The sequence below is a fragment of the Thamnophis elegans genome, chromosome 1 (genome assembly GCF_009769535.1).
Source record: "Thamnophis elegans isolate rThaEle1 chromosome 1, rThaEle1.pri, whole genome shotgun sequence".
NCBI classification, from domain to species: domain Eukaryota; kingdom Metazoa; phylum Chordata; class Lepidosauria; order Squamata; family Colubridae; genus Thamnophis; species Thamnophis elegans.
The window spans coordinates 111,949,720-111,968,267 of record NC_045541.1 but is presented as its reverse complement, the minus strand read 5'-3'; the positions used below and the strand labels follow the sequence as shown (position 1 = coordinate 111,968,267).

Below are 18,548 nucleotides of genomic sequence, written 5' to 3'. Positions count from 1 at the left end.
ACAGAAGCCTAGGGCCTATTTGAAAGCCATAGGTTTTGATTCCATTTTGAGGCACCACAATTAGCATTATTATTAATCGGGGAAAAATAACATGATCAATTGTCTGAACAGAACCTATTTTTATTGGATTTATTCATTCTTTTCTTAAAGTGAAGTGTTTGGTAGGCACCAGGTAGTCCTTGACTTATGACCACAACTGGGATTGGAGTGTCTGTTGCTAAGTGATGTGGTAGTTAAGTGAGTACCACCTGATTTTACAATTTTTTTGCCATGGCCGTTAAATGAATCACTGTTGTCATTAAGTGAATTTGGTTTTGCCCATTGACTTTGCTTGTTGGAAGTCCCTGGAAAGATTGTAAATGGCAATCATGTAACGCCATGTGTGTATGCGCGCGTGTGCACACACACACACACACACACACACACACACACACACACATATATATATATTAGTGATGTGTGGTGAGCTTCATGGCCGGTGAGGCAAGCGCGAAAGCCCCGCCGAAGCCCCGGCGCCACGTCTGCCATAGAGCGGGACCGGGACCCGCTCTATGGCGGATGCAGCGCCGGGACTTTAAAGTCCTGCTGCTGGTGCCTGCTGCCACTTTAAAGCCCTCCCACCGGGGCCTAAGTAGCCATGATTCCCCCCTCTCCAGCCAGCCAGCCCACCCAGCCCATTCCTCCCCCTGCCACCGCTGTGTCCAACAAGCCAGGTGTCTTGCGTTTATGGCGGACATAAACGCGAGACGCCTGGCCTGTTGGACACAGCAGCGAGAACGTCTCTGCCGCGCTCCGCCGCTTTGCCCCCCCCGAAAGAAACACACGCACACACACACACACACACACACACACACAAATTCCTCACAAAAAATTACAAATTTAATTATCATTTTGAATCCCCCTCTCCGTCTGATCCACATACCTTTTCCAGCTGTGGATTTCAACTCTCCTCTTGTCCGCCTGCCATGATGAAAATGTAAAAAATTAAATAAAACAGCAACTTACTTAGGCAAGGCTGCCAAGGCATGATTTGCTGCTCCCAGATCAGGAGGCGGGACAATCACGTGCCTCATTTGCATAAGGAATTTTTTGCCTTTTAACCCTTGCTTAACTCTGAGCATGGGTTAAAAGGCAAAAAATTCCTTATGCAAAGGAGGCCCATAGTTTTCTCGCCTCCCCCTACAGTTAGCACTAAGCAGACTCAGAGTCACTGTGAATCTGGAGTCTGGCAGCAACTACCTTAGCCTTTTTAATTATTTTAAAAATTCTTTTCTTTTCCTCATGACACTGGTGAGGCCCCGCCTCCCCTGACTGCACGTCCCTGATACATACATACATACATACATACATACATACATACATACATACACACATACACATATATACATACAACATACACACACACACGAAGCGCCCATATTTTGATCATGTGACTGCGGGAATAGAGCAACAGTTGTAAGTATAAGAACCAATCATAAGTCACATTTTTAATACTGTAACTTTGAATAGCTGTTAAATAAATGGTTGTAAATCAAAGACTACCTGTACTCTGAATGTTTATAAGAGGAAACACTTGAATGTGTTAATGCTAGACCGTATTAAAACATTGTGATATACAGAAAGTCTCTCTGGCTTGTTTAACAAAAGAGAATGCATTCTTTAAGAGACTCTTTCTTCAACATGGTATTTTCCAAATTTCTTGGGACTGTGAACCAGAAACAGAAGAAACAAATCAACAATTTTCTTGTAATAGAAGCTATATTTTCATCTGGACATCTCTACTATCACAGTACTTGATCAATAAGCCCTGCTTTTGCTATAAATCCCCATTAAATAAGAGATCCTGTTTTAACTATAGACCCACAATATAAAATACATGAATATTCTAGTGAGCAGCATTGCAGCTATAATACTGCATTTATGAAATGCTTTCAACATTCCAAGTCATTACGCCTAGGAATTTGTTATTGTTAATAGTTGTACCATCTATGCTGATTTATCCTAGCTATTCTAGTTGACAAGTAGGACTTATCACAGATGAATGTGGTATCATAGATATATGCGAATATGGATCTTTTTGGTAAAGTGTTGGTGTAGTACATCACTTTCTCTCATTAAGCTGGTCAATTTTGACATAGTAAGATTACATGATATTAAGTAATATCTATAAGAACAATCTGCAGGTGTTAGTTAAATGGTAGCAATGCATGTGACTGTCATGTGCTTTGAATATCATGTTAAACACACACTCTTCAAACTAGACTGGGTTGACCAGACAATACCCAAATCTCAAGCTAAAATGAGAGAGAGAGGGAGAGAGAGGGGGGAAGGGGGGAGAGAGGGAGAGGGAGGGAGAGAGGAAGAGGGAGAGCGCAACCCTTTGAACAAATCTTATTGTATTTAACCAATAAAGGGTATTCAACATCAACCAACAGGATTCAAGAATGTTTTCTGATCTTTGTTTATGCTCATCTGATTTAAAGAAAAGCTGTAAAATCACAAATGCCAGTCAATTTTGAAAAAAAATCTGGAAGTTGTTGTAATCAAAACTGAAAGCTGGAAACTATGCAGAAGTTGCTTCAGATCAAGAAAATAAAGATATCAGTTCAAAAACATGGACTTTTTCTTCTTCTCTGGATTCCAGTATTCTGTTTTTCTGGTTGCTTCTGGTAACTGCTGACGTGACTTACAGGGTAAAACTCGATAAAGCCATTTCAGCTTCATTGTGAAATGTATCTTTTCTCACTTTTATTGCTTGCAGTGCTGGGTTTATTCCTTCCCAATTACTACAGGGCTGCTCCTTTGGGTCCATTTCTGAAATTGTGAGCAAATAAAAGCAGTTCAATGACAATATCAGGTACTGAGATGAAATACTTCTAAGAACTAATGAACAAAATCCCTATCCAATTTTTAGGTGGGACATTTCTACAGGCAGATTTTTTTTTTTTTTTTTTTTTGCACAATTAAAAAAAAAAACAATCACAATTTGAGAACTTGAGCCTGTTTCCTAATGCCAGGTAGTTTTGGTTGCCTGACAAATGGCTCCTTATCTTTCTTCTGCTTGTTATTGATGAATCATTACCAGTCTTTCAACAGTCTGATCAACTATTTCAGAGGCTTCTAGGCAACAAATTACCTGGCAGGGAATTTGCTTGGAAGGCTAATTTAAATTGACTAGACTTAAATGACTCACAATTTTCCTATCTTGTTGGCTTTCTTCTCCAAAACAATGAGAACCTCCTATTCAATGATAAAAGGAGATGTTTTATTCCATGGGGCTCTCAACTTCCTTTGAAGGCATTAAAAATCATTCTGGGGTAGGATCATTCCCAGTGTAGTAGAAAAATGTTCTGGCTTTTCAATAATCCACCCAGTGCGTTCTATGGACAGTGGGGCCAGAATAAGGAAATTGCCAATTTCTCTTGCTCGGCAAGAGTATGAGCCATTCCTCTGTCCATGAGCCAACCTTGAGTGGGTGTGGGCTGGTATGTCTCTGTTGAAATTAATGCAACACTGCTGATTTGTATCTGCTTAAGAGGTGAATCTAGGCATATTCTGCACGTATGTCAGCCCTTAGAGAATACAGGAGGGCAGGCAAACAGCCCTGTCTGCTAATCTATCCAATCTCTGCATTACGAATTTTCTAAAGGCAAAAGTATTTACTGAGTTTGGACAGAGCCAGGAGAGCTTAAAACAAACTGACATTGGAATCTTTCATCAAACTCTTCTGGAATAATAGTCAATATTGTATTATATAAATAGTCGCCAATCTCTTCCTGATCTTCTCCTCGTGTGGGAAATCACGTCACACCTCCTTGATCGTTGGTGTAAGTTCTGTCAGTCATTCACAATTGGCCATAATATTCTGTGTATCTGTGCTAACATTCAGTTTATGAATTCCCTTTCCCTGTTTAGAAGAGAGCTTAAAGTAAAGAACATGGTTTGCTGTTAATAATGGCACTGCTAGGTGACACAGACCTTAGCAAACTTACTCATTTTGGATTTCTCCACCTGATCAAGCTGAACAAGCAAAGTTTTTCAAAGGACCCTACAGGGCAACATGTACTTAGGTGAACCAACTGCCATTGTTCAGGAACAAAGCCTTGAGGCTTGTAAATAAAACCAGAAAAGATGCTGTTTAAAGGGAAGGGGGGAAGGGTGTGAAAGGGACTATGAGCCAGCTAGCTGATGCAGGGTGGAAAGTTGAGAGGCAAAATGGGGAAACAGAAGGCAGGGAACCAATATGTGATCCTTTTTTTCAAAACCAAGAAAAATATTTATTTGCTTGCAGTCAATAAAACAATATTTTCCATTCAAGATGAAATAGATACAATATTAGCAAAATATCACGAGTCTAGCCTGAAGTCTTTTCCAAGAGCCAGGAATGATGTTTAGAGACACTTTCAGACCATAGATAATAAAATGTTTCAAATCTTATTGAGAGCCAGTTTGGCCTAGTGGTTAAGGCACCAGACTAGAAACTAGGAGACCGTGAGTTCTAGTCCCACCTTAGCCATGAGAAAGCCAGCTAGGTGATCTTGGGCCAGTCATTTTCTCAGTTCATCTCACTGTTGTTGTTTGGAAAATAGGAGGAAGAAGTATTAGATATACCTTGAGTTGTTTATAAAAAAATAATAGAAGTGGGATATAAACAAATATTAGGAACAGCTCATACAGAGTCAGCTTGCACTTCCAATGAGGGTGTACCGTTTTCTTTCAGATCCCAGTTTGAACCCAGAGATGGACAAAACAAACTCCATTTCTGCAATGGGATTTCCCTTCTTCCAACCTCTCATGATTAAATCCATGGGAGCTTGGAAGATTCATGGAGAATGAGGGAAGGAAAAGACTACCTGGTGAATTTATAGGAATGATTTTGGGTTTATTTGATTGGGAAATTCATTTTTTATGAATTGTATGTGTTAATCCTTATCTACTGCTCAGAATATCACTTATGAGATTGGCAACCTTGTACATTGATTTCAATAAATAAATAAATACCATATTGAATTGGCTTCTGTCCATCAAAATGATTTTATGCTTTCTCAGGACAATATAGTTATACTCCTCTAGCTGAGAGATTGGAAATGGCCCAAAGTCTCACAAACTATTTTATAGAATTGTTAGGATGAAATGAAGGGAGATTCCCTTGTCTACCAAACTGAGCTCCAAGCATCAAGATGGATTAGAAATATATAAATAAAAAATCTGGATGGCAACCATTATGATGGAGAAATGTTATAAAATGTATGCTAAGCTGGGAATGGTTGCATAACTGTTTTAGATGATTTGCCTACATTTTCTATCCTAATCTTTGCCTCAAATCTATTTTATTGTTGCTATACAAATACTTCAAAATTTAAGGAAAAACATTACCATTTTAAACATTACTTAATATTTGACACATTTCACGATTCAGAAGATAGCTGTTCTATCACTTAGATTTTACGTATTTAAAACAATGATGAAAAAACCCCAGATAATTGTGATTGGATGAAAATTGTATAGTGATTCTTTTTACAATTTATAACGTTGATACAAAATCAACAATCAACAATCAAACATCATGCCCTTTAGGTAAGATATACAATACATTCTGGATTGGAATAGCCATATACAATGGAAACAATAATATGGGAGGCTTCCTTACTGTTCTTTTAGTTCTTTCAATACATTTTATTTATTTCATTTCATTTTCATTTTATACAATCACTTATATACTGTGCGTAAAAAAAAAGAGAAAAAAAAAACCCCAACATGACACTTCATTCCCCCATACACCCTCTCTTCTCCCCCTCCAACTTTCATTTCACCCCTCCAGCATTCCCCTCTTCTACTTCCCTTCCCCCTCAGACATCTCCCCCTCCCTCCATCTCACCCTCCTTACATTCCCTCTCACTCCCTCTTTACTTCTCCCTCCTCTTTCCCTCTTCTCCTCGCTTTGGTGTATCCATACATTTCAGTTTGTTTGTTTTTTTTTTTTTTTAAATAAAAGAGAAAAAGAAAAAAAGAAAAAAGAAAAACGAGCCACAGTATACAAGTGAATTCTTATTGTTCTAAGAATTGAAACTGTAATTCCCCCCCTCCCCCCTCCCCCCTATAATCCCCCCTCCCTAACCCCCTTACGGCTTCGCAGGTCCCATACCCGGCATAATTCTTTAACAAGCATTTGAGTATAATAAGGCCAGCTAACTTTAAAATTAAAAAAATAAAATAAAAGTAAAGCCAAAGAAAAAAAAAGAGAATAGTAAAAAATACAAAATAAAAAAAACACACACACACACACAAAAAGAAAGGAGAAACAAGAAGGGTCAATAAACCCACTACGTTAACACAGCTTCCCATTATCTGTAAATCTTAAACAATGTAGCTCATTCCAAATTTCGGTTATTTTACTACTTGCAGGGTTTCAAACTGTATTAGAGCCAGGTAAGTTGATCAATTAGGATTCCCCAACTAAAAGTCTCATTGCTTTGTCTATCTATTCAGACCTTTAATTTATCTCTTTTTTATCCGAATATCCAAACCTTTCTATAAAACCATTAAACTCAAGTACTTCTTTCATTTTTCATTTCCAACACCTCCCTTTCTATCCTTACCCACCTCCACATGTAAATTTTTTTACCTTCCACCCTGCCTTTATCCATATCCACATATATATTTTATCCGCATCCATTGCTCCTCCCATATTTACTCCACTTTCCTGAAGACTCTCCGACCAATCTTTCTTGACCTTATATTGAAATAGCAACTCAAACAAACATCAGCTTGCATTCTAGCCCCAGGTAGTCTAATTAAGCTTTCGCTACCCTTCCCTCTCCCACGCGCCTCCCAACTCCGTTCGTCCCAGACCACAACTCAAAAAGATCGCAATCTCCGCTCTCCTCGCCTAGGAAAATAATTCATGTGCAATTTGAGTTAGAGTTCAGACAAATCTTATATACAATATGTGTCCACAATCAGCAACGCTTCTTTCAGTCTCCATGTCTCATCATCGATATACAACTTTCCCATTTTATCCCAGACGGAAATCATAAAGCTTTAAGAACATCACTAAGTCTTTATTCTTTAGTCTTCTGCCCTTCCGGAAGAGGAAAGCAACACCCTCCGCCTTGTAGCCACGTGTCTCGCTGTTTGTCTTCTCCTTCTCCTTGTCTCTCTCCAGGTCCGGATGAATCAGGAAGTCCCGCCTTCAGGGTCTCGTAGTAAAATTCTCGGGCTTCACAGACAGAATTAATGCGGTGTTTTTGGTTGCCAAATGTAACTGTAATACCAGCTGGGACTTCCCATTTGTATGGAATCTGAGAATTTCTGAGTTCTTCGGTTAAGAAAGCGTACTCTCTCCTTGTTCTTAATATTTGAGATGGTATCTCTTTAAAAACAATCAAGTCCTGTCCATCAATTCTCAACCTCTTGCTGTAAAGCCTCTGTATTATCTCATTTCTGGATTCCCTTGTGGTAAAGTATATAATTATGTCCCTCGGAAGCTGTCGCTGTTTTGCTACCCACGAATTCTGGCGGTAAATTCTTTGAATCTGCCAATCAAAGTTAAATCCCGGACTTCCCACCAAGCGGCTGAAAGCCTCAAAGAAGATCTGTTTCAAATTCTCCTGTTGGTTTTCACGCAATCCTCTAACTCTTATTGCAAAGGCAGTCTTATTATAATTTATCATGACAAGTTGTTTTTGAGCATTTTCAATTTCCTGTTGTAACGTTTGAATTTTGGATATCAAATTAAGATTAGTTTCTTCCAAAAGTTCCAATTTGTCCTCCGTTTCAGCAATATAATCTGTCATGACTGTCATTACTCCGATCATATCCTTCTTTGCCTGAGCAATTTTAGCATCAAATTGATCATATAAATCCGATATCAGTTGATTAATTTCCTGTCTGAAATCATTAAGCGTTTTGAGAAGAAATTCTTGTGTTAACAAATCTCCCGTGGAGGGTGTAGGAGGCAAGGGTAGCGGCTTCATAGCAGTTTTTGGAGATATGTTATTAAGGAAGCGCTTCTGTTTAGATTTGGGAGCCATTCCAGAGTAAAAATAAAAGACAAGCAATCAAGCGAGCCAAAAATCAAAGTCTCTGCTCCCCTCAGTTAATCTTTTAGCAATTAGTACGGAGAAGCCTTCAGGAGGGTAGGGCTGACTAAGTACGTCACATCAAACACAAAAGCTACGAGATCGCCATCTTGTGACGCAGCTAAAAAAGAAAGGGAGCCTTTTGCGAAATTGAAGCTGGTATTTTAGATAGTAATAGAAGAAATTCCTCAGGAATGGTCCCCGCCCGGATTGACTTTTAAATAGCTTAGCTTTGTCCTGGGGGGGGGGGGGCAATCTGCCTAGGGCTGCAAAAAAGGCAGCGCGGAAAACTGGCCGGAGTAAAGGCTCAGCTAATGTTGAACCTCTTCTCCATTCACAGCAAAAAAAAGCTATGAATTACAAAGAGATCCTAACGACTGACCTTCTCCCTGCCCCTTTCTGCCAGAAAGGGGAGATATCTATAGATCTTATAAGATATACGAACCAGAATCCTGACAGGAGCTTCGTTGAGCTCCCGACGGCGGCAGGCTCCTCCCCCCGAAGCCGCTTCCTTACTGTTCTAATGTTATCAATTAATGATTCCTGTAAGGAGAACTGGTTTTCCAGAAGCAATTATCTTGTTCTAACAATCAACACACTTAAGTTGAGCCAAGAATACATCAGAGATAGGAAACACTTCTAACAACCTCTTTCTGGGAAGACTTTTGGTCATGAACAAAAGCTAGTTGAGCTCATGAGGACTGAACTTAACACAAAATGTCTTCAAGGAAAAAAAACAAAGAAAATCCAGTTGCTTTTTTGCATCTTTGGGACAACAATGACCTGGATGACTGAGAATTATTATAGACACTGAGCTTAACACTTCTTCACAAAGAAAAAGGCTGCAATTAGAGAACAAAATGGGCTCTGCAAATTTTGTAACCCTCCAGGGTTACAAGAATTTGCCTTCTCCTCAGATGCTACAAACCCAGAACTTCTTGATGCTGCTTCCAATTGTGGTAGCCTTTTGACAAAGGTATTCTAGGGTGTGATTTTGTGTGCCATTATTTAGTTAATTATTAATCAACAAAGGTTTATCTCATAGTACCTTTATTAGAATTTAAGATATCGTAAGATTTTTCAGCATTCAAGAGACTGTTTGTTCAAACTAAGCAACCCATGTGCCATCTAGGCAGTAGAATTACGCCTCAGCTGTGCCCTGCTTGGAGTCTTCCAGCTGTAACAGCACTGCAACTCTCGATTATAGCTTGGCACTAACAATGTAGGAATAGTTTCTACAAATCAAGTGAAATAATGACATTTTTCAGTTTTACTATTGAAATTCACAGGATTCTCGTGTGTAGCACCAAGTTTTTGGATAGTTATGGGGTTATTGGAATTGGTGGGTTGGATGAGGGAATTTCCTTGCCTGCATAACTGCTATTGAGCAGAAGTGCAGGTTTTCAATCAAACAATGCAACCAATGGTAATAATCTGCTGAATACTCAGTCATCCTGCATATACCCAAATTCTAGCTTTTAACAGAGTTAAATAGAGAAAAGTTTAATACTGATTCCAAGAGATGGTTGGATTACCAAAATTACACTGAAATCTGGTTTTATCTTTCTTGACATTTATTATCTGATACCTCCATAGAGTTATTTTCTCTAATTTTACTGAGAAAGAACACTGAAATATCAGATAGAAAACAGGATAAGAAGAAATGTATATTTAGTGGTAACCTAACCTTTTTTTCCATAATTTTTTATTGCTTTTAAAATAACAAAAGAACAAAAGAAAAAAAGAACAAAACACAAAAAGACATATATTATAAAAGTGCTTAAAAAGTACATAAAACAATACAACAAATAAAATAAAGTCAAGAAAGACAAAACCAGATTTCAGTGTAATTTTAGTAGTCCAACCATCTCTTGGAATCAGTATTAAACTTTTCTCTATTTAACTCTGTTTAAAGCTAGAATTTGGGTGTATGCAGGATGACTGAGTATTCAGCAGATTATTACCATTGGTTGCCTTGTTGTTTGATTGAAAACCTGCACTTCTGTTCAATAGCAGTTATGCAGGCAAGTGCAATATGTTGTTAGAACAATAAACAGTTACAATTCTATATATAATTATCTAATCCAAACATTATTCATACACATGATAATAATATAAGCATCATTCAAACATTCTATATACATATGCAAAAATACTTATATGATTATCATGCTTTTTAAAAAAAACTATTATTTATAACGTTGCAATATCTGTCTTTTAGCTGTAATAAGGGTAGAGAATCCATTTATGTTGTCTGGTTGTCAAATTCCATATACCACGTTTATAAATCAAGACGATATTATTCTCTGAAAATTTTAGGATTTGTTGCACATTCACATTTATATAGTTCCTATAACTCTGGACAATGGGAGAGCGTCTTAATTTCTGACTCTAGAATGTCAATGGATATTGACCCACAACAAAAAATAATATTGGATTTAATTTGTATAGAAAAGGATTGGCTAGGACAGCACCTTGTTGGAGATATAATGGCAATGCTTCTTTAAAATATGTTTTTATGGTGATCTAACTTAATACTTGTTTTGCTAACTATAACCATTATCTCATTCTTGTATGTTTGTTTGTTAGACTAAAACATGATCTGCATTTCTCCTTATTGCTAAACAGGGCACTTATTTATGTTTGAATTTTGATTCCAGTAGAACAAGACACTTCACTAAAGTCATCTGCAGGATAGTCAAGAGGGGGAAATTGATAAAAGCAGCATTATGCCTCAAGCTCCACCCTTTTTGTACATGCTTTAGGTTATCTCACACACCTATGAAAGGAATGAATCTGTAGCACAGTTCTGCTTTCAGCATTTTAATGAAAGTGTTGCTTCTGCAAATGCCTCTGAGTGGGATTCTCTTAACCATTTGATCTTTCATTGGCTTTTGATGCTCTTGGCTATAGTATCCTCCTAGAGTTTGCTTTTTTTTAGTTGGGAATGGACAGTATTAGAGTGGTTGAGGTTGAGGGGGTGCCATTGCCCCTTGCATTGTATTAAGCATCTAAAGCTGTGATGGCGACCCTTTGGCACGCGTGCCAGAGGTGGCAGGCAGAGCCCTCTCTGTGGGCATGTGCGCAATCACCAGCTGCTCTTCTGGTTTTTGGCATGCACATCCGTGTCGGCCAGCTTGTCTTTGCAAGTGCCAGAGTGCCAGAAAACGGCCTGAAAAATGCCCCCAAAACAGGCTGTTTTTCGGGCCACTTTCTGGGCTGTTTTTAGGCCATTTTTCGGGCTGTTTTTGGCCCCAAAACAGCAGAAAAACCATCTAAAATGGGCTGAAAAAGGGCCTGAAAATGGCAAAAAAACCTGGCACCAGCCAACTGGTCTTCGGGTTTCTGGTGCTCCGGCACATGCATGCAGTTTGGGCATTCGGTGCCAAAAAGATTCGGCATCACTGATCTAAAGGACGCCATTGAAAATAGCTTTCAGAGTTTGGGAATTGGGTGTCATCAATAAGTACACTGATGATATTCAGCTCAAGATCTTGACAACTGAATCAGGAGAGGCTATACATGTTCTGAACCATTGTCTGGATGCCATGATGGAGCAGACAGGGCTGATTAAAACATCTAAATGTTGACATGAAGGGTAGGTGGTTTCCACAAATTAAAATTGGACAGTTTGCCTGTTTTGAAGAAGTCTGTATTGTTCCATGAGGACAGGGAAGTAATTTGGGTATGCTCATAGAGTCATTATCATTGGAGGTCCAAATAACTCTGGCTAAGACTATCAATTATTAGCTTTCTGGAAGGAAACATCTTAGCTCCCATGATTCATGCATTGGGAGCCTCATTTTTAGGCAACTGTCATATGCTCAGTATGAGACTGTCCTTCTGCTTGGTCCAAAAGACACAGCTGGTATTCTTCTCATCCTCACTTTTAAAAAGCAAACTTGTTATTTTATACCTGAATTTATTTTCATTTATTTTAAAAAGCTATTTGTATGTTATTTATTTGATTGCAATCTCTTTTGCAATTTGTAAAAACAGGAAATAGCATGCAATTGCAGCAATAAATAATAATGAAATCATTCCAAAACAAAAGTTTAAAATTACGACTTGTCTAAAATAACTGAGTCTAAAGGAAAGAAATGTGGAACACATCTGGCTTTGAAGGACATAGAGCATATGGTATCTTTTCTTCCAACTAAGTGATAGGCTCTTTAGGTCACATTATTTCTAAAATAACAATGTACAAACCATTGTACATAAAGTGACTTCTGTGCTGATTAGGCCAAAAAGGGACAGAAATAGAATAGAGGGCTGCTTGACCTATCAGTTAGCATGATTTAATATTATAGGCAAAATCTTATTTGTGTCCTTTAAATTTTTTTCTTTTTCCTCTGTAAAACTTTGTGCTTTCCAGATTTATTTTTGTTTTCCTCTCACTCCCCATCCCTGAACATAATAGAAACTGGCATGCCCCCAAGCATAAGCATAAGATAATTAGGTATTTTAATTTTGCAAAACTACATGGCTTCTAGTAGCCACAGAGCCACCACATTGGATGCAAGTAATCCAGTGCTGAAATTCAATTTTTTTTACTACCGGTTCTGTTGGCATGGCTTGGTGAGTGTGGCAGGGGAAGGATATTGCAAAATCCTCATTCCCTCCCCACTCTGGGGCCAGCCAGAGGTGGTATTTGCCAGTTTTCTGAACTACTCGAAATTTCCACTACTGGTTCTCCAGAACCTGTCAGAACCTGCTGAATTTTACCCCTGAAGTGATCTCAATAATGGCTGCTCGTGTTAAGTGATCTCAGCTGTCCCTATTGCCCAAGGCAAGAACTAGATACTGCAACTAATCTCTAAATTTCCAATATGGAGAGTAGTAGAAGCTTTGGTTGAGCATTTTGGCCATGAAAAAATGATCACCACACACTTCAAGGCAGAATTGTTTTAAGTCTTCTCTCTTCCCTACACTGATCTGCCACTTGTATAAAGACCATATAAATATCTGTCAGATGCTTTATTTTATTTGAAGATTATTACCCATGAAAACATACCTATATAAATATAACATATTTTATTTGATACAAATGTCTTTACTGTTCATGCTAGAGGGTACTGTTTAAACAGCTTTTTATTTCCCTACGTCCTGGCTCACATGTGAGACTACGATATATAACATAAAAAGTGAGTACCTTCTTAAATGTGAAAACACCCCAAAACAGAAATAAATAGGATGGATTGTACAAATAACAATATAAGTAATAATGCAGTGAGTCACACTACTCTAAATGGCCCCCAACCTTTTGGGTGCTATGGACTGGTTCCACACACCGGGGTGGGAGTGGCGTGGTTTCTTGGTTCCACATGTGCATGGATGGGGCTTTGCTTGCTTGCATGGACCAGTTCCTGACAGGCCGTGGACTGGTGCTGGTCCAATTGCCCTGGGATTTGCTTCAAACATTTTTTTTAAAGTATCCTTTTTGCTGCTTGTTTTGACAACAATGTTAGATGACAGCAGCACCAGGGGACAAAGGAAAGGAGCCCCTTCTGATTCACAAAGATGTTTGCTCCATGTTGCAAATTGTTTTGAAATATTTCCTCTGCTCATGTTGAATTCTGTGTGCTCATGGTTTTGCTTATCTTGAACATACTTGCAGAAAACCCAAGGGTTTGGCAAGGTTTAAGCTCTGTAGATTACAGTTGGAACACGTTTTCTCTAATACCTGTTAGAATGGGGATTATCATTATCTGTATACTAAACCTGGCTGTGTGCAGAAATGTAGGAAGAAAACATCAGAAAGGGAATTGCTCTGTTATCAGAATTGCTTCGTGATAAGATGGAAAAAGCTTTAATGATTCCGCTGTAGTTCCGCCTTTCTTGCAACACATTCCTCACTGTGTTTACTTAGAAAGAAATCTGAGCAAGTTCAATGGCACTTATTCCTTACAAAACATGTTTAAGATTGTTGTCTTAATAAGAGCTTATTCCAAGGCGAGTCAAAACATCTCTTTCCCCCCACATTCCTTATAAAGAAACTGCTAGTGATTAGCATGTCCAGTTTAGGAGGTTAAGACCTCCTTATAAGTCTGGGTAGCACATGTAATTCTTTCTTCCAACACCTCTCCATTAGGACTGCAAAACATCAAAGAATCATAAGACTTAATGTTTTCTGTCTCCTTGCTGCCATCTAGTGGTCAACTGGAGTTTTGTAATCTAAACATGATAGTCTTATACTCATTTTTCTTCATGCCATTCCTAGCAGTGTCTAACTTGCTTAATATTAGAACTGTTCCTAGTTAAGCATACTATCTTATCCCATAGTTATAATATACTTATTCAATTTATGTAAATCATTCCCCCCAACCTGGTGACCTCAAGCTACAGTATGTTTAATTATAACTTCTTCATCCATTAGGTTGATGGGAATTAAAATCCTCACATAACGAAGATACCAGTTGAAGAGGGCTGGTGTAAGTCTACTAGAATCTGGCAGGTTTGATTCCCCACCCCGCGCCCCAGCCAGGCTGGTTCTGTTTCAACAGATTGGTTGTGGTCCTTGTTATCTCCCTCAAGCTTTTCCTGTCAAATTTTCAATTCATTATTCCACTGATTATCTGCAAAATGTGAAACAACCACCGGAAAGAAATAAAGAAAATGCATGACACACATACATAAAAAGAGCAAGCTGGGAACTGTTCAGTTCTTGAAGGGGAAACTGGTGTAGGGGTGGAAAAGTGAGAAAGTATTTCTGTGACCATGACAAAACCCCAAAGTAACCAAATATTTCTCAAGTATAAGCCAAGAGATACCAGAATACCCTGACTTTCCCAACAGATCCTTGGACATTTCCTTGTTTGACTGATGTTTACTAAGTCCATGAACTTTAATGGCTTTTTAAAAATAATTTGGCTTGTAACGAATGAAGGGATAGCAAATAATTTCCATTTTAGAAGTCTGAGAGGCCAAATTTCTAGCACAGATTTCTAGAGGCTGAAATGGAGAAATAGTTAAATAAAAGCAGGTGAAGGACCACAAGAGCAAAGCAGGAAATAGCAGAGGGTCTGAATGCTTTGAAAAGAATGTTTGGGCTTTCCACCACCCACCCGCAGCCCTGGGCACTTGCAGTGAGATGCTCTCCACCCACTCCTCCTCCTTATCTCTATCAAGCCGTGAAGAAACACAGTTCTGAAGGCCACAGACTCCATTGGCCTGAGTAAATCCTCAGCAATGCTGAGCAGGTCCAGGGAGTCTTAGGTTAAGCAGCTTGCAAGTAAGAAAGAATAAGCAGTGAGACTCATCGACTTCAATAAGGATCAATGAGTAAGAATTGAATTTGAATTTAATAAAATTTATATGCCGCCCAATCCCGTAGGACTCCGGGCGGCTTACAAATACAAAAATAAAGTCAAAAACTAAAATATACGGGGAAAAAAGATAGATTTAAAAACAACACACCATATACTCAGTTCTAAATGGGGCTGGACCTCATTTTGGGGTCAACAGCCCCAGGTCTGCCGGAACAGCCAGGTTTTAGTGGTTTTTTTGTAAGGCCGAGAGAGTGGGAAGAGTCTGGATCGCCGCGGGCAGATCGTTCCACAGGGCCGGAGCAGCTACAGAGAAAGTCCTCCCCCGAGTGGTCGTCAACCGGCATTGCCCGGTCGACGGCACCCGGAGGAGGCCCAGCCTGTGAGATCTTATAGGTCGTTGGGAGGTATGTGGCAGGAGGCGGTCCCGCAGATATCCAGGTCCCAAGCCATGTAGGGCTTTAAAGGTAATAACCAGCACCTTGAAGCGTGTTCGGAGACCGATGGGAAGCCAGTGCAGCTTGCGGAGGATAAGTGTAACATGGGTGTATCTAGGTACACCTGATATCGCTCGCGCGGCCGCATTCTGGACCAACTGTAGTCTCCGAACACTCTTCAGGGGCAAGAAACATCTTCAGGTGCCAGAAACAGTTCCTAAGCAACAATGTAATGCTACCAACATTAAAAAAAAATTAAAAGTCAAGAGAATGTACTCTTAGCATACAGTGCTCCTAAGTTCCACTTTTTATTTTTTTATTTTTACAAAAATCATTTTCTTTACGGAAGAGGCTAGAAAGCCATCTCTGATGTAAAACTGAGACTGACTTTGTTTTTTCTCTTGGAACGTGTTTTTTAAATTAGAGCTCAAGGTAACAAATCAAAGCAGTTGTTAACTGATATCCACTGAAGCATGGAGCTTATAGCAAAGAGCCCATTGCTTGAGGCTTCTTAACCAAGACACCTTTGGAAGGAGCAAGGCATAAAATCCACCCCAGCTGGGCTTTCTCTCCTCCTCATAGATGTTTTATTGCTAATGGGGAAACCCTCTCTCCCACCAGTTATTTTTAATTTTTAATTTAATATTTTAATTTTGTTTTTGTGATTGTTGTTACTTTTAAGCTGCCTTGGCAGGGTTTCCATCTTGAAAGGCAGGATGTAAATAACAGCAATCATCCTTGTCCTCATAAAATCAAGAATTATTTGCCCAATTAGCTTGAAATTGGACATGGAAAATCCTTCATTTGACAGTAAAGTTTCTTGGGCCAGAAAAACTCAGGAAAAACTGGTAGAGCTAGAGTTATGTAGCTTTTGTGTTCTGAAAGGCTTTCTTATGATGATGAATTGCTTGTGCATTTGTACCTGCTTGAGAAGACCATCATAGAAAGCAACACAATATTAAACAACACGATTCTTTAAAAAGGAGGCAGTAAGAATAAGGCCATAGAAGAAGGAACACATTCATTGATCCACACGAGAACAGCTTCTTCAAAATTCTTCATAATTAATAAACATACACCCAAGTCCAAAAGCAAATGTTAGTGCTATCTAGACAATCAAGTTCAAATAGATATATGCCAAACCACAGTGAAGTTAGAAATTAAGCAGGTGCATTTTGTATTAATGGGAATCTTAAAACTGGATTCCTACAGTGCAGCCTAACTGCTCTGCCATCACTGGAAGTGAAGTACAAGTTGGGTTAAATTCAGTCACAAATAGCATGCCCAATAATTTGTCCCTGCTGGCAGATTGTGCTACAAACTTCTTTCTGCTAGTAATCTTGTGATCTCCCAATTCCTATTATCTTGTCCTTGATTTTTTTCTTCTCGGGCATTGATAGTGTCAATTGACTTGCATTAATAATTGATTTTAATTGACTGTTGATTTGCTGTCATGACGTTTTACAGGCAAATCTGTTATCACTGCTGATGGTGCTGATTAACTAAACTGTTCAGATTAGCTAATGATAGCCTGATTTTGCACTTGGCACTAAGATGGGTTCAGTAGGCATGTCCCCCTTTAAAAAAAAAAGTTCTCTTCTTTTCACAATTATTTGGCTTAGCTGCTTGATGTAAGTGCTTCTGAAGTTGAGAAAAGAAAACTATTTCATCCATTGGGTTAGAAATGGAAGCTTGAGTAGGCTCCAGATCCTGGGAATGCAAGTGAGAGAGATGACATTTGCTATTTCGATTAATCTATCTATTTAAACGTACCTCAAATGGGTTTAGCCTTAGGAAGTTGATACATTTTTAGCTTTCAACTATCCGCTACATGTAAGGGACCTCTTCTATATGCTTTGTAAGCATGCAACCTCCTTTTAAACATTTTATCCTGACAAATCATGAATCCTGAGATGAATGGTCCGATCCACATCTTTTAGCTGTAAGGATATTTGTTTATTATTTTAATTTTGAGGCTACCTGATTCCATAGCAACTTTGGATTATTTACTGTTAATTTTTTTAAAAAAATACATGAGAGAGAGAGAAAAGAAGAAGAAGAAGAAGAAGAAGAAGAAGAAGAAGAAGAAGAAGAAGAAGAAGAAGAAGAAGAAGAAGAAGAAGAAGAAGAAAGCTAATATTCAATACCATCCAAGGTTGCTTGAGCCCATTCTAAGTCAGAAGAGACTTAGAGAGAGAGTATTCTGGAAGAATAGCCAGATGTGAGGTCCTTGGTTCTTCTCTAAGCTTAGCTGTTTTCTTGCAGGCCAAACTAGGTAACATCATCTGTGCAAGTAAGGAGGGAGTTTGCTCCCCCTACTAGCAATGATGATATTATCTAGTTTGGTAATGAAACATCTGCAAAAAACAACCCAGCTCAGAGAGCACCAAGGACCCCACATTTCAACCCCTGAGCTACAAATATTTGGAACAACCATGTCTTAAGTAGTCTATGAAAGGTCAGAGAGTGGGAATTGCACAATTCTCTTGTGGACATTCCACAGGGCACCGAGAAGATATGCTTCCTAGGTACCATACAAGATACTGTTTAATAGATGAAGCCCGGAGCCATGCCTATTCTAGATGACTTGATGAGATGGGTGGAAATATATAGCTGGAACAGACTTCATAAAGTGCCATTTTCTCTATTCCAGTTTTCCTCTAGGTTTTCCCTACTCTGGTCTAGTAACTGTAACCTAAGAAGTAACTACCAAACTTCCTTTCAGAAGAAAGAAAGTTGGATCAGTCTATTTTCCCTTGAATCAT

General features: G+C 38.8%; 1 protein-coding gene across 2 annotated transcripts in view; it reads right to left on the bottom strand.

The window, feature by feature from the left end:
• Nucleotides 1–1,732: 1,732 nt before the first annotated feature.
• Nucleotides 1,733–18,548, bottom strand: part of RAD51B (RAD51 paralog B) — a 414,448-nt gene continuing 397,632 nt past the window's right edge. For both annotated transcript variants that reach the window (XM_032227719.1, XM_032227727.1), the window contains one exon: nucleotides 1,733–2,814. In XM_032227719.1, coding sequence (XP_032083610.1) covers nucleotides 2,687–2,814 — 128 coding nt within the window. In that variant the 3' untranslated portion in view covers nucleotides 1,733–2,686. The remainder of the gene's footprint in view (nucleotides 2,815–18,548) is intronic.